The sequence below is a fragment of the Paroedura picta genome, chromosome 4 (genome assembly GCF_049243985.1).
Source record: "Paroedura picta isolate Pp20150507F chromosome 4, Ppicta_v3.0, whole genome shotgun sequence".
In the NCBI taxonomy this organism is placed as follows: domain Eukaryota; kingdom Metazoa; phylum Chordata; class Lepidosauria; order Squamata; family Gekkonidae; genus Paroedura; species Paroedura picta.
The window spans coordinates 145,073,535-145,099,694 of NC_135372.1; the positions used below are offsets into that span (position 1 = coordinate 145,073,535).

The 26,160-nt window shown below is 55.4% G+C and overlaps 1 protein-coding gene across 2 annotated transcripts; it reads left to right on the forward strand.

The window, feature by feature from the left end:
- Nucleotides 1-29: 29 nt before the first annotated feature.
- Nucleotides 30-20,174, forward strand: TTI1 (TELO2 interacting protein 1). 2 transcript variants are annotated; one of them, XM_077336098.1, is made up of 8 exons: nucleotides 30-219; nucleotides 2,715-5,039; nucleotides 7,076-7,279; nucleotides 7,963-8,111; nucleotides 8,921-9,061; nucleotides 12,208-12,412; nucleotides 12,668-12,755; nucleotides 18,626-20,174. In XM_077336098.1, the coding sequence occupies exons 2-8, from the start codon at nucleotides 2,762-2,764 to the stop codon at nucleotides 18,807-18,809; spliced, it is 3,249 nt and encodes a 1,082-aa protein (XP_077192213.1). In that variant the 5' UTR covers nucleotides 30-219; nucleotides 2,715-2,761; the 3' UTR covers nucleotides 18,810-20,174. The 2 variants fall into 2 exon arrangements, with proteins under 2 accessions (XP_077192213.1, XP_077192214.1); XM_077336099.1 differs by lacking the exon at nucleotides 30-219 and adding an exon at nucleotides 1,944-2,109.
- Nucleotides 20,175-26,160: the final 5,986 nt, after the last annotated feature.

Sequence of the window (26,160 nt, forward strand, 5' to 3'; positions counted from 1 at the left end):
GCCGGCGCCGCCGGGGGTTAAAGGACGCCGCGCTACGGGTCGCCGCAGGGGAAGGCGAGCGGCGGAGCGCGCCCGAGACAGACGGCGGCAACTCCCACGCATGCGCCCGCGGCTCCTGGGACGCGGAACCGGTCGCCGCCGGCTACGCACGCGCAGTGCGACCGCAGGACCCGCCGCGCGTGCGCAGTGCTCCGTCGCCGCTTCCTGCTTCGGAAGGAGGTAAGGGGGGGGGGTTGGGGTGCTCTTTGGGGGAGGGGGCCAGGGCCTGGCGGGAGATGTTAGCATGCAAACGGGGGTGCTGGGTGTTATTCCTTCAGCAGAACTGTGCACCGCGGAGCACGTGGGGATGTCCCTCGTGCACGTGTGAACTTGTCCGGGAGGCGTCTCGTGGGAAGGGCCTTCCCGTGTCCTGGGCGCTGGAGGACGCGCGGCCCGGCGGGGGGGGGGGCTGGCTGGGAAGAAGGGCCGGGGTTTATACTCCGCAGCTCCCTCCCTGAAACGGCTTCCCATCGCCTGCCCTTCCTCTGCGGGGTAGAGACCTCGGAGAGAACTGCTCTAACACGACTGTGACTGGCTCAAGGTTCCCCCATTGGCTGCCTGTGGAGGAGGAGGAGCGGGGAATCAGACTCTAATCCCCAGCACACCGCGGGCAGCCAGCTTCCAGGAGTGGCTTGGAGCTCGGCCAGAACTGCTTCTCCTTCCCAAGCTCCACCCCCAAATCTCCAGGAATATCCTAACCCAGAGTTGGCACCCTCTGGGCCAGGGCCAGCTCCGGCCGGCTGTGCTGATCTTGGTCAAGGGATGATTCAGAATTAGGAAGCTTCATGGGGGGGGGGGACTGGCTTTTGGGGTGTTCATGAGCCCCAATTCCCCTGAAGTCCGTGGATTTTTAGAGAACTGGTTTGGCTACTCCTGATCTTCACCAACACACCAGAATCAGCAACTAGGGTTGTGAGTATCCTGCATAGTGCAGGGGGTTGGACTAGATGACCCAGAAAGTCCCTTCCAACTCTATGATTCTGTAGAATCTCTCCACATCCAGAGAGCCTTTTCGGACTGGCAGCGGATCTCCAGAATCTCAGGCAGAGGTCTGTTGTCTTCCACCCTGCCTCCTCTTTTTGATTGGAGACACTGCTGGGGATTGAACCTGCAGCTTTCTGCATGTCAAGCAGGAGTTCCTTGGCTGAGCCACAGCTCACCCTCTATGTGCCAAAGGGCCCAGGTGCAGAGCTGGATCGCTTATTAGTTATTTATTAAAATGAGAGATTTCCATCTTCTTGCCTGTCCTCTGGCCGTCATGTTCCCAAATGCAGTGGTTAAGAGTGGCAGCCTCTGATCAGGAGAACTGGATCCGATTTCCTCCCTCATCCTCTCCATGCAGCCAGCTTGGTGCCCTTGGCCCAGTCACAGAACTCTTCTCTCGTGGCAGTTCTCTCAGAGCTCTCTCAGCCCCACCTATCTTGCAGGGTGGGGAGAGGAGGAGAAAGGTGTCTGTAAGCCGCTCTGGGGCTCCTTCAGGAAGAGAAAAAGCAGGGTATAAAACCAATTCTTATTGTTGTTTGAATGCAGCGTTACCCAACGGCCCTGGAGCACCCATGAAATTTCTACACCAAACTCCAGCGTATACAAAATAAAGATAATAATCCTTTGCAGCTGGCAGAAAAACCACAACACCTCTTGTGCTGCTGTGAATCTGTCACCCATGATTGCTTTGGGGTATTGTTTTTTGGACCTGTGGGAGATCTTATCTGCCTGTAGATAGAATCACCTCATTATTATGGCTTGGGAGCGGGTTACCTGAAGGGCTGCTTTCTCCCACATGCAGATCGCAGGGAGGGCCCTGATGACTGTCCCAATGACTGTTCAAATGTAAATGTCAACATTTGGAGTGTTCAGAAAACACTTCCCAGAAGCCACCGAGTAGATCCTTCCTGCCACTCCTTCTCAGATGTCTTTTGCAGGTGCCCACAGGCAGACGCTCCCTCTCTGGGGCATTTTCCTACCCTTGGCATCCTGCCCCTCTTCTGCACACATCATTCTATCCCACAGCAACCTGCCCAAGGCAACTGGGAGTCTGCTCTGAGTCCCCAGCCTCAGAGGTCAGCAGAGGTGTGTGTGACCCTCCGGGTGGGCTCTTTCTCTGTTGGTTAAGCATTAGGCCACATGTGTACAGCTGCCTTCTACTGAATCAGCTTCTTGGTCCATCAAAGCTGATATTGCCTACTCAGGGTCTCAGACAGAGAAAAGGTCTTTGGTAGCACCTCCTGCCAGATTCCTTAATGGGAGATGTTGGGGATTGAACCGGGGGCCTTCTGCCCAGCCAGCAGATGCTCTACCAACGCACCACAGGCCCTCTTCACGGCTCTCCCCTGGGATTCTGGCCGAGGATTTCACATCCTGTGCTACTTGAGCCTTTTAGCTGGAAGTGCCACCTACTGAAGCAGGGGCCTTCTGCGTCTTCCACTGAGCCATGGCCCCTTCCCATAGTGCTGCAGTCTCTTGTGTTGGAGATGCCGTGGGTTGCCCTGAGACCTTCTGCATGCTGCGCAGAGGGTCTTCCACTGAGCCCGGGCCGTTCCCTGTCCCTGCTGCTGAATGCACTATATGTGCCCCCCAACCGCGAGGGGCATACGGTCTGCCCAAGAGGGTCCCAGTTAGGAAGCAGGGGCCAAAACAGAACCGTGCTCATGGGACTTTTTTCTTCCCGTCCCCAGGATGAGGAGCAACGCCGTGTGACAAAGGGGCGCGGCTGAGCCAGGCCATGGCGGTCTTTGACACCCCGCAGGAGGCCTTTGGGGCCTTGCGCCCCGTATGTGTGGAGCTGACCAAGGCCCAGACAGCGGAGAATGTGGAGCGCCTCTGTGGGCAGCTGCAGTCCGTGAGTGATCTGGCGCTGCAGGAGCTGCAAGAGTACGTCCTCTTCCCGCTGCGGTACACCCTCAAGACGCCGGGGCCAAAGCGCGAGGCGGTGGTCCTGAAGGTGGTGGAGTGCGTGGCCTTTGTGCTCTCGGCCACCCGCGTGAGGAAGGCGGGGCTGCTGCAGGAGCTGTTCTCTGACCTCTGCCTCTGCTTGGGCTCTCCGGTCAGCCCCGGCCGGCTGGCCCCGCTGTCCGAGGAGCTGAAGCAGGAAGCGATGCGGGCGCTGCAGGCCTTGCTCCATGCGGCCGACGGGGACGTCCTGTGGACCCTCTACCAGCCCTCCGCACTGCCCCACCTGGGCTTCGCCGTCTCCTTGCTGCTGGCCGCTGCCGAACACGAGAAAGCCAAGGGTGTTCAGGTCTCCGCCTTGCGTTGCTTGCAGGCTCTCCTGCTGCAGGGCGACTGCCTGGAGCCCTGCAGGGCCCTGGACGGCGAAGAGAGGAGGCGTCTCGGAGACCTCTTTGCCTCTTTCCTCCCAGGTATCTCCATCGCCCTGTCCCGGGTCATCACGGGAGACGTCAAGCAAGGGCACGCGGTCGTCGTCTCGGCCACCCGGGTCTTCGCTCGAGCGCTCAGCAGGGTGATGGCGGACGAGCAGCTGGTCCAGGTTCCGCCAAAGCCAGAGACGTTGGCCCTGGATCAGGGAGGACGCATATCGGAGCTCCTGGTGCACAGGAGCCCGGACTGGGTGAGCAGCACTGCAGCCAGGCTCTCCCTCCTGATCCGGAAGGTGGTGGACGGGGTGTCCGCTCACCCGCACTGGAAGGCACGGGTGGAGCTTGTAGACATGGCCTCCCTCCTTCTGAGCACGTGCAGCCAGTCCTTGGCGGGATCTGCGGGCCAGCTGGTGAAGGCCTTAGTTGCCCTTGTGAGTGACGAGAGCCCCGAGGTGCAGGGCCGGAGCAACGAGGTCCTCGGGAGGCTGGCGGCCCGAGGAGCAGTGGCCGGGGACCGGGGTCTGGCAGAAATTCTCGCGGAGGAGCTCCACGCGCTGGCCACGGCTCTGCCACGGCTCATGAGCTCCCAGGATGACCCGGGCAAGCTGTCGACCTTGAACTTGCTCGTGGGCTGCCTGAAGCTCTTGGGCCCCAAGGTGAACGGCGTCCTGCGCTCCGCCTCCCACCTCCAGCGGCTCTCCACGGCCCTCCTGCAGGTTCTGGAGCTGGACGTGAGGGACGTCAAGATCGTGGAGGAAAGGGCCGGGGGGGCCCCGGGAGGGAGCTGGACGCAGACGGGCGGGGGCCACCGGAAGTGCTTCCGCTTCTTCACGGAAGATCGGATTTTCTCCCTGCTGCAGCAGGTGGGCCGAATCCTCGGGTACTACGGAGATCTCTATTTGCTCGTGGACCACTTCGTGGAGCGCTATCGGGAGTCCGCCACGTACCGGAAACAGGCAGCCCTGCTGCTCAACGAGCTGGTTGCTGGGGCGGCCGGCCTGCACGTGGACGTCCTCTGCGAACGGGACTCCACAATGAACAAGGCGGAACTCCAAGGGGTTGTCGCTTCCGTGCTGGAGGAGTACATGGACCCGGCCAACTGGTATTTGGTCACCAGCCTCGAGGGGGAAGGACTGGGTGCTGAACCAGCCGTGAGACCTCCTGGGCTCCTCGCCGTCCCTTCTGCAGAGAGCTGCCCGCTTCCGCCTGCTTCGAACCCGAGGCCCCTGGTCCCGTCCCTGAGCAGCAACATCTGGCAGATCTGCATCCAGCTAGAAGGAGTTGGCCGCTTTGCTTTGGCACTGGAGAGAGACTTCCGGGAGCTCCTGATGTCCGTCCTGTACCCTGTCCTGGAGAAGGCTGGGGACGGCACCCTGCTGGTCAGCCAGGCCGCCCTAGGGACGATGGCGGACATCTGCCAGGCCTGCGGGTATGGCTCCGTCCCTGAGCTCCTCTGCCAGAATGCCGACTACCTGGTGGACCGAGTGTCCTTACACCTGCGCCGTTTGGCCCACGAACCTCATGCCACAAAGGTCCTGGAGGCCATGCTCCGGCATGCCGATGCTAACGTGCTGCCCTTGGTGGGGGATGTGGTGCAGGACGTCCTGGCTGCCCTCGATCGGGGTCACAGTGACCGCACGCCCCTCTTCCTCGGGGTCATGCACACCCTCGTGACCATGCTAGGTAGCGCATAGCGTGAGCTTTTCCACTGCTGCCCGGCGGGGAACCTTCCTTGCCAATGAATTCTTTCCCGCCCCTGCACAGAGGCCTCGGGACACTATTTTGCTCTCAGAACGGTTCTGTGAGGTCTGTCTCAAAGGGCTTGGTAGAGAGGTGGACCAGGGACTTGGGGCCGTCACCTGTGCTACGCAGGGGGTAGAGAAAGTGGACAGAGGGAACCTTTTCTCCCGGAAAAAGGCTTTTGGTTGGGACCAGTCGATAACATCGACTGGCCCTCCCTATCAAAAAGAGGCCCCGGATCCTGCTCTAGTTCCAGGAGTACAGAAGGCAAACCGGGATTGTTGATCTGGTAGTAGCATGTGCTTCTTAAATCTATCTGCCGTTCAAGCTATTCTTTCATGAATTAATTAGTAGGAGAATTTATATTTGTATATAGCCCCAGGCCTTTACAAAGTAAAAAGACAAGTTTACAAGAAGTAAAATAGAATAAAACCATAGAAGACATGGAAATTTAAAACCATTGAACTATAGCTGTAGAACGGCATGTAAAAATTAAAAAATACAAGCGTGTTAAGAGCGCACCTTAACAATGTCGACATTGGCCCTTATTTTCCTTGCGGCCAACGCCGATAATGAGGCTTCGTGGGTAACATCGTCGACAGAGTCAGATAAGAGATAAGTTATCCTTTCAGCATCAGAATGGAGGTTAGAAACGTATAGCCAAGGAATTTGGCCCTGGGCTGAACATAAAGCGAGCCACAGAATCACAGAGTTGGAAGGGGCCACACAGGCCATCTAGTCCAACCCCCTGCTCAACGCAGGATTAGCCCTAAGCATCCTAAAGCATCCAAGAGAAGTGTGTATCCAACCTTTGCTTGAAGACTTCCAGTGAGGGGGAGCTCACCACCTCCTTAGGCAGCCCCTTCCCCTGCTGAACTAGAATCACAGAATCCTAGAGTTGGAAGGGGCCATGCAGGCCATCTAGTCCCACCCCCTGCTCAGTGCAGGATCAGCCTCCAGCATCCAGGAGAAGGATCTGTCCAGCCGCTGCTTGGAGACGGCCAGTGAGGGGGAGCTCCCCACCTCCTTAGGCAGCCCTTTCCACTGCTGAACTAGACTCACAGAATCCTAGATGGGAAGGGTCCATGGAGGCCATCTAGTCCCACCCCCTGCTCAACGCAGGATCAGCCCAGAGCATCCTAAAGCATCCATGAAAAATGTGTATCCAACCTTTGCTTGAAGACTGCCAGTGAGGGGGAGCTCACCACCTCCTTAGGCAGCCTATTCCACTGCTGAACTACTCTGACTGTGAAAAATTTTTTCCTAATATCTAGCCTATATCGTTGTACGTGAAGTTTAAACCCATTACTGCGTGTTAAACCCATTACTGCCTGTGGCCCTTCCTTGCATGCCCAGGGAAATGCTGGTTGCCACTTTGTGGTCGGGAGGCAAATTTCCTCTGGACCATTCTGGCTGGGGTTTTTTTTTTTGGGGGGGGGGTCATTTGGACATGGAATTGGGGTCACTGTGGATGGGCCCTGGTCTGAGTCAATATGTGCACCTGCCTTGGGCCACTCACTGGCTCATCAGCCCTCTTTAAGTATTTGAAAGGTTGTCACTTGGAGGAGGGCAGGATGCTGTTTCTGCTGGCTGCAGAGGAGAGGACACGCAGTAATGGGTTTAAACTTCAAGTACAATGATATAGGCTAGATATCAGGGAAAACATTTTCACAGTCAGAGTAGTTCAGCAGTGGAATAGGCTGCCTAAGGAGGTGGTGAGCTCCCCCTCACTGGCAGTCTTGGATACACACTTTTCTTGCATGCTTTAGGATGCTTAGAGCTGATCCTGCGTTGAGCAGGGGGTTGGACTAGATGGCCTGTGTGGCCCCTTCCAACTCTCTGATTCTATGATTCCCATTTTGGGACCGCAGCTCACTCCTGGGGGCATAAGGGATGGGGAAAGGCTGCCCAAATTGTATCAGTTTGCCACCATCCTCCGTGGGTTACCCTGGGAAGTAACATTTTGTCTCCTCTGGCAGCTTCCTGGTTTGTGCCTGGGCACCAAACGGAGGGGAGCCTGGAGCAGACATCTGGTGGCCCTTTGCTGGGAGAAGGTGGCCTGCAGGGGAAGAGGCCTGCAGCCACGCCGACCAGGGAGGAAATGGAGGCCTTCTTCCAGGACTACGTCCGGCAGAAGCGGATCGCAGAGGGCGACCTGCTGGAGGATGAGGAGGAAGAGGAAGGTCAGTGCCCCCCTCCAAGCCCCTGTGCCCTCGTTGCGCATGGACGCACATGGGTGTTTCGGTGGGTGATGGGCCTTTTTGGGAAGGATGCACCAGGAGAGGCTGATGAGATCGTGCCTGCTCAGGCTGGCAAAAAAGGCCCAACAGCTGGAGACCTGCAAGGAGTCGGGAGCAAGAGGGAGCGAGAATAGATGGCGGGGAAGTCTCCAGGCTATGAAGGAGACACTCTTGGTGGTCTGAGCTGACCAACGTTGTCGCTTCCTTCTGTGTCTTTTCCTCTCCCTTTAATGCAACTCTGGACTATTCTCAGCACCTGCCACCTCCTCCTCCTCTCAGTCTTCACCAGATTTGCCCTGCCTGCTACAGCCTCTGACACCCCCCCACACACACACACACACACACACGCCCAGTCCCTTGAGAGGGAGCAATGGGAGGCACAGCGAGAGGGGGCAATGGGTGGAAATTGCCACACGCCCTCCTTAAGAAATCTGAAGTGGCCACCAGTTTGGGCTTCTGCCTTGACAGGTGCGATGTGAAGCTGCAGTTTGCCCCCGGGGGCCACCAAGATGGCTCTTTCCGCTTGTGCATGCGCTCCATGCACTGCCCTCTCCCCCACCCCTCCCTTCTCGCGTGGCATGTCACTTCAAGCAGGGTGTGTCTCCCCTCCCCTCCCCTCTTCCCAGGAGAGCCTTCGCCTACTTCACAGTCGGAGTCGCAGGAGCAAAGCCCGGCGGGGGAGAGTCCGCTGCCTGCCCACGCCCAGATCGCCCAGGAAGTGATGGAGCGCTGCCTCCACCTCCTCTCGGACAAGAGCCTTCATGTGCGCCTGAAGGTACTCCTGGGAGCAGGCAAAGCGCTCTTCAGACTTCAGCTACCCCGACCCCAAACGCCCATAGCAGAGGGTCTCCTCTTCCAGAATTCCTCCCTCTTTCCCTCCCTCCCAGTGCAGACTCTAAGGCTACCTGCCCACCTCACATTGAGTGGGGGGGTGGGGGGCAGAAAAAAATGGCTGTTTGTGGGCAGGACAGGGCCCATAGTGGCCTGGACGAACTTCGTTTTGGCCAGGAAGGCCCTGCAAACGCCCAGCCCAGCCTGAATTGCCCCGTTGCGGCCTGTGCAGACTTTGGTGCAGCCCAACCAGGGGCAGGAAGGCCCTGAAAACAGCACCCATCATCCAGTGGAGCCCAGGACAATGGGGGGGGGAGGATCCAGGCCACAAACATCTGATCCTGAAAGCCAAGGCCTGCCGACCTTGCTGCACCTGACTTTTCCACCATCCTGGGAGTTTGGGACAGGGGAGGGCCCAGGACCCCCCCGGGTGCACTGCAAGCCTCCATCTCAGTGCCTGGTGCATTCCTGGCTGACCCGGGCTCTCCAGCTGGTTTCATTATAATGTCTACCCGTTCACTGTTGCTTGTTCACTTTCTCAGTGAACTCCCGAAAGCCGGTGAGGCAGGACTTCCCTTTGCAGAAGCCAGGCTGATTTCCGGTAATCAAATATGTCTGACATCTAAGCAGCCCTTGACTTGTTATTTGGCACCAGATGATCAGAACTCTGCCCCCCCCCCACATACACACATAGACACACTAACCACTCAGTGAGAGGATTTCTGCTCTTAGTCCATCTCTCCCCACCCCCAGGTTCTGGATACCTTGGAGCTTTGTGTGGTGGTCCTGTATCCTTACCAGAACCACTTCCTCCCACTGGCGCATCGGACATGGCCTGCCCTTGTGACCCGCTTGACCAACGATGACCCCTTGGCTGTGCTTAGAGCCTTCAAGGTAAGAACCCTGGCTGGGTCAGGCCAGGGAGGGTCCCTCCAGTCCATCCTCCCGTCTCACCCAGGGGCCAGCCAGTTCCTCTGCAGGGCCAGCCACAGGGCAGAGAGGCCGAGGCCTTCCCCTGAGAAGACCCTCAGAAGAGCCCTGCTGGGTCAGGCCAGGGAGGGTCCCTCCAGTCCAGCCTCCCCTCTCACCCAGGGGCCAGCCAGTTCCTCTGCAGGGCCAGCCACAGGGCAGAGAGGCCGAGGCCTTCCCCTGAGAAGACCCTCAGAAGAGCCCTGCTGGGTCAGGCCAGGGAGGGTCCCTCCAGTCCAGCCTCCCGTCTCACCCAGGGGCCAGCCAGTTCCTCTGCAGGGCCAGCCACAGGGCAGAGAGGCCGAGGCCTTCCCCTGAGAAGACCCTCAGAAGAGCCCTGCTGGGTCAGGCCAGGGAGGGTCCCTCCAGTCCAGCCTCCCGTCTCACCCAGGGGCCAACCAGTTCCTCTGCAGGGCCAGCCACAGGGCAGAGAGGATGAGGCCTTCATAAGAGCCTCAGAAGAGCCCTGCTGGGTCAGACCAGCCACAGGGCAATGAGGCCTGATGTTGCTTCCTGGCTCTGGGATTCAGCAGCCCTGAGTGGAGGTAGACCTCTCCTCCATGTATCTATCTGGTTCCCTTTTAAAGCTGTTTATTCCTGTGGCCATCACTACATCATTTGGCTGCAAATTCCACATTTGGGTCACTCTGTGTAAAGTGGTATTTCCTGTTGTCCATCGTGAACCTACTGCCCATCAACCTCATTGGATGCCCCCACATTCTGATATTATGCTAAAACAATAATCGTGGCAACAAACCCTAAAAAGACCACAATGTAAAATCTTCAATTAGAGGAAGAAAAGCTGTTTTTTTATAGCCTGCTTTTCATTACTCCAAAGAGTCCCAAAGTTGCTTCCAAACTCCTTTCCTTCTCCCCACCACAGACATCCCATGAGGCAGGTGGGGCTGAGAGAGCTCTGAGAGAACTGCTCTACAGGAGCAGCTCTACGAGATCTGGGACTAGTTCAAGACTACCCTGCTGGCTGCATGTGGAGGAGGAGGGGGGAGTCAACACTGGTTCTCCAGTTTAGCGCTTGTTGGCTTGTTTCCTTCTTTAACTGGAGATGCCACCGGGGATTGAACCTGGGACCTTCTGCATGCCCAGCAGAGGCTCTGCCCTGAGCCACGGCCTGCTCCGTTCCTGGGGGCCGGTGTTCCTTGCCAGTTGTCCTGGCCCAGCCGCGCCCCAGCAGTAGCCAGGGCAACCGACCGCTCATTTAGGAGGATGCCCTCCAGGTCTGCCGCTCGAGATCCATCTAGCTGATCTTCTGCGCAAAGCCTTTGAAGTGGAAACGGAATTAGGGATGAAAGCCAAGCAGAACCAAGCGCCCTCACCTCAGGGCACTCGAGCGCTGCCCCGGCCAGCCCTGGGGAGTTAATCCTGCGGCGACACAAAGGTGCGGGAGAGGAGAAGCCGCTTCCAGGAGAATTGCCCAGGAACATTTTGTGATAACTGACTTGACTGTTTCCAGTGCTTGGAGGCTGCAAGCTTCCCTTTCATTTTATTTAGTGCCAGAGTTACAGAAAGGTTGTTTCATGGGATGGCCGTGTTGGTCTGCAGGAGAAGAGCGGGATTTGAGTCCCGCAGCACCACAGAGACTTTCAGAAGCCAACTCGTTCCGTTCCAACCAAGTGGTGGCCCCTGGGCCTAGAGAAGCATGTCGGGTCTCAACCAGGGCCTGGGCCTTTTCAGTCCTGGCCCCGACCCGGAAGAACTGAGGGCCCTCCAAGAGCTGGCTCGGTTTTGAAGGGCCTGCAAGGGTGGGCATTTGGTAGGGGCCGAGGAATGTCACAGCGACTTGAAACAAAACACAGATTGTCTCTCTGTGGATCCACCCCCCAAAACAAAAAATTGAAGACAGTAATGTCTGATGGCGAATCAGCCAGTATGTTCGATTTGAAAGGTTTTAATGGTTTTAAGTTTCAATGTTTTATCTTAATGTCATTCATCCATTAAATTTATCCTGCGATTTTTTTGCCACTGCTCTTGGCAAACTGGCTTGTGGAAGCTTACATCATGTTAAAATTACAATAGCGACCGTAAAACCCCACTTTAAAATGAATTTGTACCATGTAGTTATCTATGTGATTTAAAAGTATGGTAGCCTCACCGAGGGGTGAGATATAAATCCCAACCGATATATATATATATATATAAACATAAATAAACTCTGTCCAGTCAGATGTCTCTGACGAATAGAGCTTTGACTCTCAAAAGCTGATAGCCCCTCAAATATGGACGGTTTCGAGCGTGGTTGTGGATTCAAATCCAGCTTGCCCCAGTGATTTCCTCTTGGCTGTGGCACATCGTACAAAGAAGTTGCCACAACTGCCTGCCACAATTGTGCATTGCACATGAACCCTCCACAACTGGGTAGGACAAACAACGTGGAAATCTCTGCGCTTGTGTGATTATCTGAGGCAGCCCAACCCCAGGGCAAACCATGCAGAAAGGAAGGGCCATTGGTTTGGACACTGAATCATAGAATCATAGAGTTGGAAGGGGCCATATTGAGGGCTGTTGCATTTGAAGATCCTGTCCTCCGTGATGATTTGGGCTTTTTCAAGGCGCCTGCTTTAGTCAGTCGGCATTTCTCCTCTTAGACCGTTTTGTGTTGCCAATCTGTAGGTAGGCCCCAGCTCTGCCTTTCTTTTCCACCTAATTCTGAGGCTCTGAACCGGTCCTTGGGAGACCGGAATTGGCCGTGAACCCCCTGAAAGTTAACCTTGGGGAAGACCAACGTCCTCTAGGTTTGCAGAAGGCAGGTCAGCTCAGAGGCAGGCTGGTCCTCTTTCACAGCGCTGGCTGTTTCCTTGCATGGGAGGAATGCCCCCCGGATGGCCAGGGCACTGGCAGGGAGAGAGAGAGAGAGAGAGGTCCTCTCTGGGTTCCTGCTCAGGTGCCAGAGCAGTTCAGGCCAAGCAGCCGCTTTCTGGGGTTCCAATCAGAGAACTTAATGAGGGAGACGCTGCTGCTGTTGCTTCCCTTTGGCCGTGGGGGGAAAGGCACCAATCCTGCTGGGAACAGGGTGCAATGGGTGGCGTCTCTCTAAAAGAGGGCCTCTCCGCCAGGTGCTGTGTGCCTTCGGAGCCAGGAGTGGGGACTTCCTGCGGCGCCGTTTTTCCAAGGACGTCCTGCCCAAGCTGGTGAGCTCCCTTGCCACCCAGGCACCCGTCAGCGCCCGCGCTGGACCCGTCTACAGCCACACCCTGGCCTTCAAGCTGCAGCTGGCCGTGCTGCAGGGCCTTGGGTCCCTCTGCCAAGCACTAGACCTTGGTGAGTATCTGGGACAGGGGGATGCAGGGGGAACGGCTGCGGTTTGGGGTTAAGGCCTTTTCCTCATCCTGTCCATACTCTTTACGTCGGGTTGTTGTACAGAAAGGCCAGAGATACCAGAAACCTGTGAAAGCAGGTCTTTTGGGGGCACTGAAGGGCAGCAAACGGGGTGGGAGGAGCCTCCTCCTGCTGATGCATCCCTTTCTCTCTCTCTCTCTCCGTCTCTCTCTCTCTCTTTCTTCCCCGCCTTTTCAGACGAGACTGACCTCCATCAAGTGGCAGACGCCTGCCTGCCCTACCTCAGTGCAAAACAGCCGGCAAAGTTGCAAGCAGCTGCCCACAGGTACGTTGAGCTTGGAGGGTGTCATGAAGGGAAGAACATCCATTGCTGGAAAAACAGCCCTCCTGCTGCCAAAGTTAGGGAGATTACCTTTCAGCAACGCCTGTCCAGAGCACGCTGTCCTTGGCAGAGGAGGGCCTGGGAGCTTGTCGGCCCTAGGGGCAGGAGAAGGCTGAACTCTGCGGAGACAGGCTGCAGCTCAGTGGTAGAGCACCTGCTGGGCACAGAAGGTCCCCCGCCCGACACTCAGCTAAAGAGACAGCTTGGTGTAGTGGTTCAGAGCATCGACTTCTTATCTGGCGAGCTGGGATTGATTCCCCGCTCCTCCTCCCCATGCAGCCAGCCGAACGACCTTGGGCCAGTCACAGCCCTGAGAAAGCTGTTCTGACCGAGCAGGACTATCAGGGCTCTCTCAGCCTCACCCACCTCACAGGGTGTCTGTTGTGGGAAGGCGACTGTAAGCCGCTTTGAAAATCCTTCGGGTAGATAAAAGCGGCATATAAGAACTAACGTAAGCGAAGCAAACACAAATATGAATGCGGCAGCCAGATTTAACCCCCCCCCCCCTGGGATCTTTTGCCATGGAAATGGAGGTTGCCTGGAAACTGCCCAGGAGAAAGTTTTTTTGAGAGCAGGGGAAGTCAAGACGCTCCCTGGGCCGAGTGCAGGAGTAGCATTTGCTTTGGGCCATGAGGGGCAGGGCTTCTGCTTCCCCTTCTGCTCTGCGATGGGAGGAGGTGTGCCAGGCGGGGAAGGGGGGCTTGGAGGGGAATGCGTGGGGAGGTGTGGCAGGGCTGTGTGCTGCAGCCAGGTAAACGACCCATGAGGTCCCTTCCATTATTCTGTGTTTCTATGAAGGCAGCTTCTGGGTCCCTCCAGAATGGGGGTCTTGGGGATACCAGTGGCCAATCAGAACCCTTGCTGTGTGTGTGTGTGTGGTTTCTTTTTTTTTGGGGGGGGAACCACTCTCTTTCTAAAACCACTTTGGAGACCCCTGCTCCGGAAGTTGGCTCTTCAGTTAGTGCCTCGATATAGTCGTCTCGGCCAGCCTAGCTGAGCTATAAATGGGGATTGAGCATTTATGACTCCTGTAGCACCTTAAAGACCAGCAGGATTTTCTAGGGTGTCTCAGCTTCCATCGCCTTCACCTGCATGGGCCAGGCCAGCACAATTGGGTCAGAAGCTAAGCAGGGTCGGCCCTAGTTAGCATTCAAGTGAGAGAGCTCCGGGGAATTCCAGGATTCCCGTGCAGAGGGAAGGTGGCGGCCAAACCACCTCTAAATGTCTCTTCTCTCCTGAAGGCCCCGGGAGAGGCTGATGTAAGTTGACTACCATTTAGAATCCTAGAGTTGGAAGGGACCACCCGGGTCATCTAGTCCAACCCCCTGCACTGTGCAGGACACTCCCAACCATCTCGCTCCTCCACTGTCACCTGCCACTCCCTTGAGCCTTCACATAATCAGCCTCCGTCAAATGGCTCTCCAGCCTCTGTTTTAAAATTTGATGACACATTACACACATGCTCCACAAGCTTTGATGCATCAGAGCCAGAGGAATAGACCACTTTCAGAGGGGATGAGACAGATTTGTGGAGCATGAGTCTGTCCGTGGCAGCTGGCCCTGGGGGCTGAGGAACCTCCACAGTCAGAGCCACAAAACCTCTGAATCCCAGAGCCAGGAGGCCACAGCAGGGGGAGACCTCGGCCTCTAGGCCCTGTTGATGTCCTCCAGAGGAACTCGTTGGCCAGTGGGTGAGACAAGACGCCTGACTGGTTGGACCACTGGCCTGATCGAGCAGGGCTCTTCTGAGGTTCTAGTGAAGACCTTGACTTCTCTGCCCTGTGATTGGCCCTCCAGCGGAAGCAGTTTGCCACTATGTGGGACAGGAGGGTGGACTAAATGGGCCCTCCCTGGGTTGTGAGTGTCCTGCCTGCTGTGGGGAGGGGGGGCGGGAGGTACCTTCCAACTCTATGATCCTAAGCTGTGCACCTCCAAACTCTGGTTGCTAATGGGAGGGTTTTGTCCTGTCGCCACTGCCGTGGAGAAGCGGGCAGCTGAGTGGGATGGCCCCTGAGCCTGATCCAGCAGAGCTCTTCTTTTTCTCTCCCCACGGGGCAGGCCCACCTGCTGTCGCCAGGTAATGGCTGGGGAAGGGGAGGGCTGTCTGTCTGTCTTGTGGGCCCTTTCAGACAGCCCGGGGACAGAGCTGATGCTCAGGCATGAACTGGGAATGGGGGTGACCTCCCTCCCAGCGGTGTTAGGTTCGGGGGGCAGTGAAAGGGCCCGGGAAGAGGCACAAAGAGCTGTGCTGAGAGGGGGGCTGCCCGGCCACAGCAGCGTTTCTGGCAGGACCTCCGACACCCTCCACGCTGCGCATCCCAGAGAGATGGACCCCCCCCTTTCCCCAGGGGGGCTGTGTGGTCCTCCAGCCCAGATCCATGCCTGCTTTCCTTCCCTGACTTTGCTCTGCACACCCAGGAAGGAACTGGGGATGACGTTGGCCATTCGGTCGTGTCCGACTCTTGGCCGCCCCCCGGCTCAGCTGCCTCCCTGTCCTTGGATAATTGGAAGGGGGCTGATCTCTCTGCTTTGCACATCCAATGTAACCGCTTAGGAAACAGAATCCAGCCAATATGAGATGCGGACAGAGATGCGGGTGCTGATGGCTCAGAAGTCAGCCCTGTGGAAATGGCAGGGGAGGAGACTTCTTCCCCTCCACGCTGGCCCCGCCTCCTCTCTTGTCAGCCCCCCCCCCCCCCAGGGATTGCTTGTCCCCTCGTTTGTCCCAGATCTGTAGCAACGCAGACCTCTGTCCCAGGCAAGGTGATGTTGGTTTTGGGCCGTGTTTGGAATTGTGGATGCGACAATACACTAACCATTCTGCCAGAAACCAGCCTCTTATTTGCACAGCTGTAAACTGCGTAATCTCTAAATCTGCAGCTTCGCTTGGAAGCACAGCTGAAGTTCAGCCCTCCCTCGCGCTTGGCTTGATGCGGCCTGTTGGGAGACGCCTGGCTTAGACCGGGAAGGGCCCCTGCCTGGCATGAGGACTCCCAGCAAAGGGAAGGCGTCCGGGAGCATTCCAGGCACCCATAAGAGAGTCCTCCAGGCATCCAAAACGCTTTGTTCCCACCAGACCCCCAAACCCCAGTGGCCTTAATAATCCTGCATTTATGGGTTTTTTAAATCCTCTTTTCCTGCTGGTGGTATTCTGAATGCAAATATGAGTCAAAACGAACAGAAACTTGTGGGATTCCATGCAAGCCACGTTGACCAAAGGGAACCTCCACGTTCAGGGGCAGTCAGCCTCTGAATTCCTATGCCAGGAGGCAACACTGGGGAAGGCCTCGGCCTCTCTGCCCTGTGGCTGGCCCTGCAGAGGGACTGGCTGGCCCCTGGGTGAGAGGGGAGGCTGGACTGGAGGGACCCTCCCTGGTCTGACCCAGCAGGGCTCTCCTGAGGGTCTTCTCAGGGGAAGGCCTCAGCCTCTCTGCCCTGTGGCTGGCCCTGCAGAGGAGCTGGCTGGCCCCTGGGTGAGACGGGAGGCTGGACTGGAGGGACCCTCCCTGGCCTGACCCAGCAGGGCTCTTCGGAGGGTCTTCTCAGGGGAAGGCCTCGGCCTCTCTGCCCTGTGGCTGGCCCTGCAGAGGGACTGGCTGGCCCCTGGGGGAGACGGGAGGCTGGACTGGATGGACCCTCCCTGGTCTGACCCAGCAGGGCTCTTCTGAGGGTCTTCTCAGGGGAAGGCCTTGGCCTCTCTGCCCTGTGGCTGGCCCTGCAGAGGGACTGGCTGGCCCCTGGGTGAGACGGGAGGCTGGACTGGAGGGACCCTCCCTGGTCTGACCCAGCAGGGCTCTTCTGAGGGTCTTCTCAGGGGAAGGCCTCGGCCTCCCTGCCCTGTGGCTGGCCCTGCAGAGGAACTGGCTGGCCCCTGGGTGAGACGGGAGGCTGGACTGGAGGGACCCTCCCTGGTCTGACCCAGCAGGGCTCTTCTGAGGGTCTTCTCAGGGGAAGGCCTTGGCCTCTCTGCCCTGTGGCTGGCCCTGCAGAGGGACTGGCTGGCCCCTGGGGGAGACGGGAGGCTGGACTGGATGGACCCCTGGTCTGATCCAGCAGGGCTCTTCTTGCATCCTTAAATTCTTGAAACGTACAAGGCAGTGCTGGCTGTCAGACACCATCCCCCCCCCCCCCCCACACTCCCAGTTGTCAGGATCAGAATTATGGATTGCGGAGTGACTTGTATGAATTAACCCCCGCTCTCATTGATCCAGCTGTAAACGAGTGTCAGGGACTCATCTCCGGGGCGCCAGTAGAGTCCCCAGCTGCCCGATCAGTGAAAAGAGACGGAAATCGCTATTGACAAGAGCAAGAAAAAGCCGTTTGATTTAAAGGCGCACGTTGCACTGAAGGCAGGATTGTCACACGGAGTCTGAGCACTTGCTGGCCAGGAACACCGGCCCATTCCCCCCCCCCCATGGTGGATGTGCCCCAAGTGACCTCTGCTGGCCCCTGCTTTCAAGGGCAGAGCCACCGATGGGCCCTCTTTACGGAGCCCAGGAGCCCCATGGGAAGTCAGCTCCGTACACATCTGATGGAAGGAACGGCCAGGCCCACGGGGGCCACCTGCTGCACTTAAGAGGAGTGTTCTTTCGGGCCCCTTTAGCAGAAAACCTCCATTCCAGCAGCTCCTTCTTATTTTTGAGTGGCCACGATGGTCAGTAGAAAAATGCAGCCTCCAAAGGAGCAGAGCACAGTTTGAGTCTTGGCGTACTTCAAAGACGCAAAGAAGTGCATCGCTAAACTTAATAAAGCTCAAGTTGACTACTCATTCCTCACCTGATTGGCCCTCCCTGGCAGTGTGCCACCAACAGAGAGAGAGAGAGAGAGAGAGAGAGAGAGAGAGAGAGAGAGAGACCAATGAGGGCCACAGTGAAAAGTCCCAGCAGTGCTGCTGTCAGCCCCACATGCTGATGGGGCTCCTGAGGAGAGGGCTTGCAGGTGCCGTGGGCATGGGAGACAGGGTGGGTTGTGAGCAGGTGGGGGGAGAGGCATACGCTGGGGATGTGGACCCTGGCGTAGGGACTCACCACCTGCCCACCACCAGGCTGTGGCCACTTCCAGTTCAGAGCCAGCCCTGCAGCAGAGGTTGCCCATCCCAACGCAGGGAGAGGGCCCATTGGGCACAACTGGAGCTCGTGCAGCCTGTGGCTCTGTGGCACAGCCCTAGCTTCACAAGCAGAAGGTCCCAGGTTCAGTCCCCGGCATTTCCGGTGGAAAAACTAGGCAGTGGGTGTTGTGACAGACCTCCGCCCAAGACCCTGGAGAGCAGCTGCCAGTCTGAGCAGGCAGTGTTGACCCTGGTGGACCGAGGGTCTGTAGTGGTGCCAGGCAGCTTCCTGGGGAGGGCACATTGGGCACCGTGGCAGAGCATCTGCTTGGCCTGCAGAAGGTCCCAGTTAGAAGGACCAGGCTGCAGACGAGCAGAAAGACCTTTCTCTGCCAGGGACCCTGGAGAGCGGCTGCCGGCCTGAGTGGACAAGACCAACCCCGGTGGGCCAAGGGCTGATTCAGTCGAAGGCAGCTGTGTGACTCCCAGCCCAAAGGACTGTCGGCCCAGTTCATCCGCTGTCTCTAGCTTGAGCCCAGGCCCTTTCACTCAGGCTCCCCCTGCAGTGTGGGCTCGTGGTTAAGAGCGGCGGCTTCTAATCCGGCAAGCTGGCTTTGATTTCCCGCTTCTTCTGAGTGACCTTGGGCTGCAGTTCTGTCAGAGCTCTCTTGGCCCTCACAGGGTCAGCCGCTTTGACACTCCCGGCAGTGAAAACCGGGGCAGAAAGCCAACTCTTCTTCTTCTTCTTCCCTTTGTGTCTCCGCAGCGTGTTCCTCCACTGGATGCAGATGGACCCCGATGCTGCGTGGCTGTTCCTCTGCGGGGTCTGGTGCCCCCAGTCCTACGAGGCCCCCCACCCGAGCCTGTGCCCCGTGAGGCTGAGCGGGATGGGCAGGAAGCGGGATGAGTTCACGGACAACGTGCTGCGCCTGCTGGAGGGGCTGCCGTGACGGGGGGGGAACCGAGGGGCAGGCGTGCCCCCAACGGGCATCTTTCAGCCATGCCGACAGGGAAAGGGAGCCCCGCCGGGAGGCATCCGTGGGGCTGGGACCCAGGGAGGGGGAGAACAGCTCTGTCAGAAGCATGAGCGGGATCGCGTGCAGGCAGCCAAAGAAGGCCACTTGGCCAGGCAGTATTCTAGCTCAGGCGGTGGGGCCGGGCCCCCCATGCGTCCCCAGAGATGGGAGAGTTTCGCTCAGTGGAATCCCTCCTGGGGGACGTCCATTGTTTGGCTTTTCTCCCAGCCCCCCACCCCAGGGGCCAGGTCCCCATGCTGCCAAAGGTGGCACCGTGGGGTTTCGGAGGTTTGCAAGGGCAGGCAGGCAGACCCAGGTGCCTGGTGAGCATTTCCAGGCCAGGCCCTCATGGACACGTCACACCCCTGCCCCGCCCTGCCCCACTCTGCCCCGCCCGCTTCTCCAGTTCCCAGGCCTCAGGAGTGGGGCTCCTCGCCTGGGAAACAGCCAGGGGGCAAGGGCTGTGGGGCAAAGGGCCACAGGGGCTGAGATGGCTGAAGTGGGGGGGGGCTGTGAGGGAAAGACGGTGCCAGTCAATCCGTCTGCCCTGCCTGCGTCCATTCGTGCCTTGTGCTGCAGAGACGGTTCTTCTTGTGGCTCTGCAGGACAGTTGAAACGGCGCACGGATCTGAAATGGAGGCGGGACGGGGCTTGGGGGGGCTGGGCGAGAGACCGCGCTGGGACTGGGGGAATCACTGCCCTGTGCTCCCTACATGGACCGAGGGTGGGGGCTTGGCTTGCCTGGGGAGGGGGCAGAACCTGGCCTCTCAGCGTGGCTTTGCAGGTGCAGCAGGGAGGTGGGGCCGTTCCCCATCCCATCCCATCCCATCCCATCCCATGATGCCCTGTGCTGAACTAGAAGCCACAGGGGCGAGAAGAGCTGAAAGAGCAGGAGTGTTGCAGCTGCGTGGCTCTGAGTAATGGCCAGGTGGGGTCTGAACGGACGGGGCGACCACAGAGGAGAAGCAAACCAAGAGGACCAGGTGGCCTTTTCCTCTTCTGCCCCAGCTCCCCTGCCGGGTGTCTGGTTCTCGTAGTGCAGGGGTGGCCAAACTGTGGCTCTCCAGAGGTGCATGGACTACAATTCCCATGAGCCCCTACCAGCATGCTGCAGGGGCTCATGGGAATTGTAGTCCATGGATCTCTGGAGAGCCACAGTTTGGCCACCCCTGCGACTTCAGCGTAAAGGGGAAGCTTGTTCCAGTCTTGTATATTGATTACAGAGCAACATTTATGGCCTCCTGGGTCAGGATCAGAGGGGGGTTTTGTAGTGTCGTCGCTTGCGGAATAAAAGACGTTTGAGCATCATAGTCTTTCCGTTCCTCAGTCTCCCAGGGAGAAGGTGTGTGTGCTGGGGCGGGGGGCGGGGGCGGGGGCCCTGTCTCATGCTCTTCTGCAACCGCAAGTGTGTCGGAGGCTGCGCTGTGAGGATGCTTCGGATCCTTAGCAGAACCCTGAGCTGGGAGCCAGAGAGACGTGCAGAGGTGAGCTCTGCTGCCTGCAGCATAAGCCCGTTGGCTGGTTTCCTTCTGGTAGCCTTGCACATGGGGACATTCCTCTCCTGTGCTTGGAGTGAGTTCTGTTTGGGGATTAGCCTCTCGATCCGTCTGTGTGTCAAGAGATATCCAACTCCTGGCGACCTCAGCAAAGGGCTTTCCAGAGGTGACCTGCCGCTGCCTACTGCTAGAGGGAGGAGGAAAGAGAGACAAAATAATCAAACTTTGAGCTTGACATCAGGGGGCCCCATTGATCTTTGCCCACTGCCCCGGCCTCAGCCGTAGACTTGGCGGAAGAGCTCCGTTTGACAGGCCCTGCAGATCGCTGGAAGGCTCTTTGCACCAGGAAAAAGTTAATTGAAGAAATCTACAGGCCCCCCCAGCCCCAAAGGCAGCTCCATGCTTCGCACTTAGCCTGCAAATGCCACCTTTCGTTCCTTCCTCCCATTTCTACAGCTAAACCCACCACATCCCACTGTTTTCTGATTTTCCATCATTTTGTGGCATGATGCGCTGGCTATTAGAACTGCATTAAAATGCCAACTCCCCCCAGTTCTGACAGCAGCCTGTTGTGGGTTCCAGGCCTCTGAATGCACCTCTTTTCCTTCTGCTTCCTCGGCAATTATTTTGTAATCCGGCTGTTACAATTATAAACAATATAAAATCCCATGAAATGACGGGCCCGTTGCAGAGAGAGTAGCAGAACTTGGTTCCCCATGTGCCATCCAGAGCTGATAATGCACAATTGATTCTGGAACACAAGGAAACAGACGGACTGCGGGGAAAACACAGAAAGTAGTTAATTAGGCTGAAAATAATTGAGCAAAAGGAAAATTGCAGCAAGAAAGCGAACCTTTGTGAAGATGGTTGACAACTGAGTCGATGTATCACAGGCTGGCCCATAGGAATACTGTAAAAAAAAAAGCAGTGTTATATTAATTTATGAAGTGAGGAATAGACTTACAGTCTCAATTTCACTTCCAGCTAATTGTGAGAAAGTAATTCTTGAGCCTGTGCCCAGATCCAGCCCAAATGGAATTACAGCCAATTCGAAGTTCATGTCAGAATGTTCATCATCTACAGCCTAAAGGAATTAAGCTTTCGGAATGTCAAATACTTAGGGGAAACTGGTATAACGTGTTCGTAAGGTAACATATTACCCCAAAAGAGATGACAAAAGCAAAGAGATTATAAAGAGAAGGGCTGGAAATGTCAGACTACAAATGCAACATTTTAGTATATGTGCTGGACATGCAGAGAATCAAGAAAATATTGCAACAAAATCAGAGTCCCTGTAGCATCTTTCAGACCAACCAAGATTTATTCAAGGCGGGAGCACTTGAATGCACTCTGTGCATGCACTTGAAAGCTCCCACCTTGAATAAATCTTGGTTGGTCTTTAAGGTGCACTCTGTGCATGCACTCAGATGCTCCCACCTTGAATAAATCTTGGTTGGTCTTAAAGGTGCACTCTGTGCATGCACTCAGATGCTCCCACCTTGAATAAATCTTGGTCTTAAAGGTGCACTCTGTGCATTCACTCAGATGCTCCCACCTTGAATAAATCTTGGTTGGTCTTAAAGGTGCACTCTGTGCATGCGCTCGAAAGCTCCCACCTTGAATAAATCTTGGTTGGTCTTAAAGGTGCGATGGGACTCTGTTTTTGTTGTGCTACTTCAGACCAACACGGAGACCCACTTGAATCTTAAGAAAATATTGGACAAAGATACCCAAAGAATTGCACACGAGATTAGCATTTCAGTTGGTCATAATCCCCAAAATATACTATGAAATATCTCACCAAGTCATATTGGAAAAAATATACAGTGAATTATTTAAGTATATGGGGACCACAGCGAGACTAATAATTGCAGTGATATAAGGCAGAGAAATTGGCAGATGTGAGGGAGTGGAAGAATAAACTAAATGAATGCACGATAATGTCAAAATTAGCATCTTTTATACTCCGCAGACCCACTGAAATTTTAAGGAAAACGGAAAGTCTTTTTTTCAGTTATATAACTGAAAATTAAGAATGAAACTAAATTAAATAGAGGATGATAAAAAGAAAAGATTTAGATAATGCACGCTGCTTAATAGAAACATCAGTCAGATATGAAGTTAATAAGAGAAAAGTTATTTAATTGGCGAATATTAAAAAGTAAATTTAATTAAGTCCTATATACATGCATGGCTTTAAATGCAAATGATGATCATTTATGTCTTATGTTTGTGAATTGATGAAATATAAATTTAATAAGATAAAAAAACATGCCTCTTCAAAGAGGGATAGCCTTTACTCCAACAGGTAAAAAATAAATCACACAGAAATCAAACTTCCATATCAGCTATCTGACCCTGTCCTGGGTGTGATTTGCATCTCCCACAAAGCTGTGTAAGGGCTTAGTGACACTGTAAGGCAGGGGTAGTCAAACTGCGGCCCTCCAGATGTCCATGGACTACAATTCCCACAAGCCCCTGCCAGCGAATGCTGGCAGGGGCTCATGGGAATTGTAGTCCATGGACATCTGGAGGGCTGCAGTTTGACTACCCCTGCTGTAAGGCCTCTGGGGAGCTCCTAGATAAGGTGAGGGAGGCTGCAGTTCCTGGAACTGGGCAGTCCTGGAGCTGGGCTAACTGAGAGGCTGCCTGTAAACCTTCCTCCAAGCAGGGGGTCTGCTGAGCCTGTTCTCATATGATCAGATTAGGTTTGGACTAGAACCGGTGAAAGGACCTCCTCCAACTGGATCAAACAGCTCAGGGCGTATACAGCAACTCTGGCTCCAAGGTTCACAGTCTTCTTGGGGACGTTGGGGAGGGGAATGCTTGGTGTCGTGGTTAGGAATGGCAGCTTCTAATCTGGTGAGCCAAGTTTGATTCCCCGCTCCTCCCCTATGTGCAGCCAGCTGGGTGACCTTGGGCTAGTCACAGCTCTCTTACAGCTGTTCTGTCTGAACAGGAATATCGAGGCTCTCTCAGCCTCCCCCTCCTCCCCTGCACTCAAAAGCTCACGCCTTGAATAAATCTTTGTTAGTTTTATAGGTACTATTGGACTCTTGTGCTACTTCAGACCAAGACAGCTACTCACTTGAATCTTCTCTTACAGGGTGTGGGGAGAGGAAAGGGAAGGCGAATGTCAGACATTTTGAGATTCCTTTGGGTAGAGAAAAGTGGCATTTAAGAACCAACTCTTCTTCTCCTTCAGTAATCTCAGGGCTCTCTCAGCCTCACCCACCTCACAGGGTGTCTGTTGTGGGGAGAGGAAAGGGAAGGCGAATGTCAGCCATTTTGAGACTCCTTTGGGTAGAGGAAAGAGGCATATAAGAACCAACTCTTCTTCTTCTTCAGTAATCTCAGGGCTCTCTCAGCCTCCCCTCCCTCACAGGGGGTCTGTTGTGGGGAGAGGAAAGGAAGGCGAATGTAAGCCGCTTTGAGACTCCTTCGGGTAGAGAAAAGCGGCATATAAGAACCAACTCTTCTTCTTCTTCAGTAATCTCAGGGTTCTCTCAGCCTCCCCTCCCTCACAGGGTGTCTGTTGTGGGGAGAGGAAAGGGAAGGCGATTGGAAGCCGCTTTGAGACTCCTTTGGGTAGAGGAAAGCGGCATATAAGGACCAACTCTTCTTATTCTTCAGTAATCTCAGGGCTCTCTCAGCCTCCCCTCCCTCACAAGGTGTCTGTTGTGGGGAGAGGAAAGGGAAGGCGATAGGAAGCCACTCTGAGACTCCTTTGGGTAGAGGAAAGCGGCATATAAGGACCAACTCTTCTTTTTTTCTGAGCTTTGATTAGCTCATATCCTGAACAGTCTTCTGGCTTGCAGGCCTAGTTCCACCCTGCCTTGCAGTTTTCCATGGAGAGGCTTTTCTCCTGTTTCTGAGGAAAGTTGTAGAGAAAATGGAGCGTGTCCGGAGGAGGGCTGTGAAGATGGTGAGGGGTTTGGAGAGGGAAGGGCTGTGCCAGGGTTTGCCTCTTGCGGCCCTTCCTTGCATCCCCAGGGAATTGGGAATTGCCACTGTGGGATGGGAGGTGGATTCCCTCCAGGCCAGGCTGGATTCTGTGGGAGGGAGCACTTGGCCATGAAATTGGGGTCACGGTGGGTAAACAGGTAGTTGTGAGTTCCTGCACTGTGCAGGGGATTTGACTAGAAATCCACTCTAGGATCCTCTCCTTAGTAACCCACCGCTGCCACCTGAGCTCTGTAATCCAGGAAATTGAGGGAGGAAAGGCTTCTGGGCAGATGCAACACTTCCTCTCAATGTTTTCAGCAGGCCCCCCTATGGCGTTATCTAAACCAGGGTCTCCAACTTCCTTGAGGTTGTGGTTAACTGTGGAATTTGGGCGCAAGGTGGTGTCTGTGGCCACAGAAGGGCCACCACAAGATGGCTGCTGCAGCTCACCCTCCTTCCCACAGGTCCTTGTGCTGCAATGGCAGCTGCTGCTGAAGCAAAAAATCTGCACATCTAATTACCAGCCTTGCTGGAGAAAAGTCCCACTTGCCTCCTCAAACCTCATTCATTCATTCATTCATTCATTCATTCATTCATTCATTCATTCATTGTCTGGACTTGTATGCTGCTGTTCCCAGAAAGCTGGCTCTCGGTGGTTTACAACAATAACATAAAACAGATATCCAGTGTAAAACTACATCCTTATCCATTGTTCCTCTTAATATTTGTGAAACAGCCCTGGGGGTGGAGAGTGTCCTGGCTGTCTGAGATGGAATAGGGCTGCTGACTGCACCCTGATTGGCCCTCCCTCTCCAGGTCCCACTCTCCTTCCCTGGATGCTAGCCACTGAGATGTCTGACAGAGACACACAGAGACACAGAGAGTCCTGGCAAAACAAAACTGACCACTGATTACCTGCTATGGCTCCTGCTGCAAGGGAGAGAAAGACAGAGACAAACTGCAAACAAGTCCCAAACTGCAAACCAGCCTTGCTTCCCTGCTACAAAGGAGCCCAGATTACCTCCTATGGCTCCTCCTGAGAGAGAGAGAGAGAGAGAGAGAGAGAGAGAGAGAGAGAGAGAGAGAGAGAGAGAGAGAGATCTGCGCCTGCCGGTGTCCCCTGGGTCCTAGCACCCATTTTATTCCTGGTTGCAATGGGCTTCCTTGCTATTACATTAATAATAATCCTAAAAACAATCCACAACTCTATAATAAAAAGGCGTTACACAGTAAAATGGCTGTACACCTTCTAAAAACACTCGGCAGGCACCGGGAGAAATTCCAGTGGGTGCCATGTTGGGGACCCCTGAAGCCAACTTGGTAGGTTGAGCGAGGCCTCAAATGTCTCTGCTTCTTCCGAAACTTTAGGCCTGGCTCCCGCTTGGGCCTTTAGCGTTGCAAACCCTCATTGGAGCATTGTTTGCTTTGCTTTTCCTGCCAGTGAGGAAGATTATTATTATTATTATTATTATTATTATTATTATTATTATTATTATTAATTAGATTTATTTCCCGCCACTCCCCGTAGGCTCGTGGTGGGTCACAACAGTCCTATCCCCATTAAAATACCCATTAAAAGACTTTAAGACTTTAAAAGACTTTAAGATCCGGGTGATTCTCCTTGAAGAGGCCCTTTCCGAAGATTCCTCAAAACCTCTTTGCTGTACAATAGCCCATGATGAGGGTGGTGGCCAAAACAGGCGGTCAGTTTTTACTGGGTGCGACAGACTTCCAGTGTGAATTTCGCTTGGAAATACTGGCTTCAGATGCTTGCCTTTGCTTCCCCTGGACGTGGCAGGAGTTATTGGATTTCCACTGTCTATTTTGCTGAGCCTCGCATATGC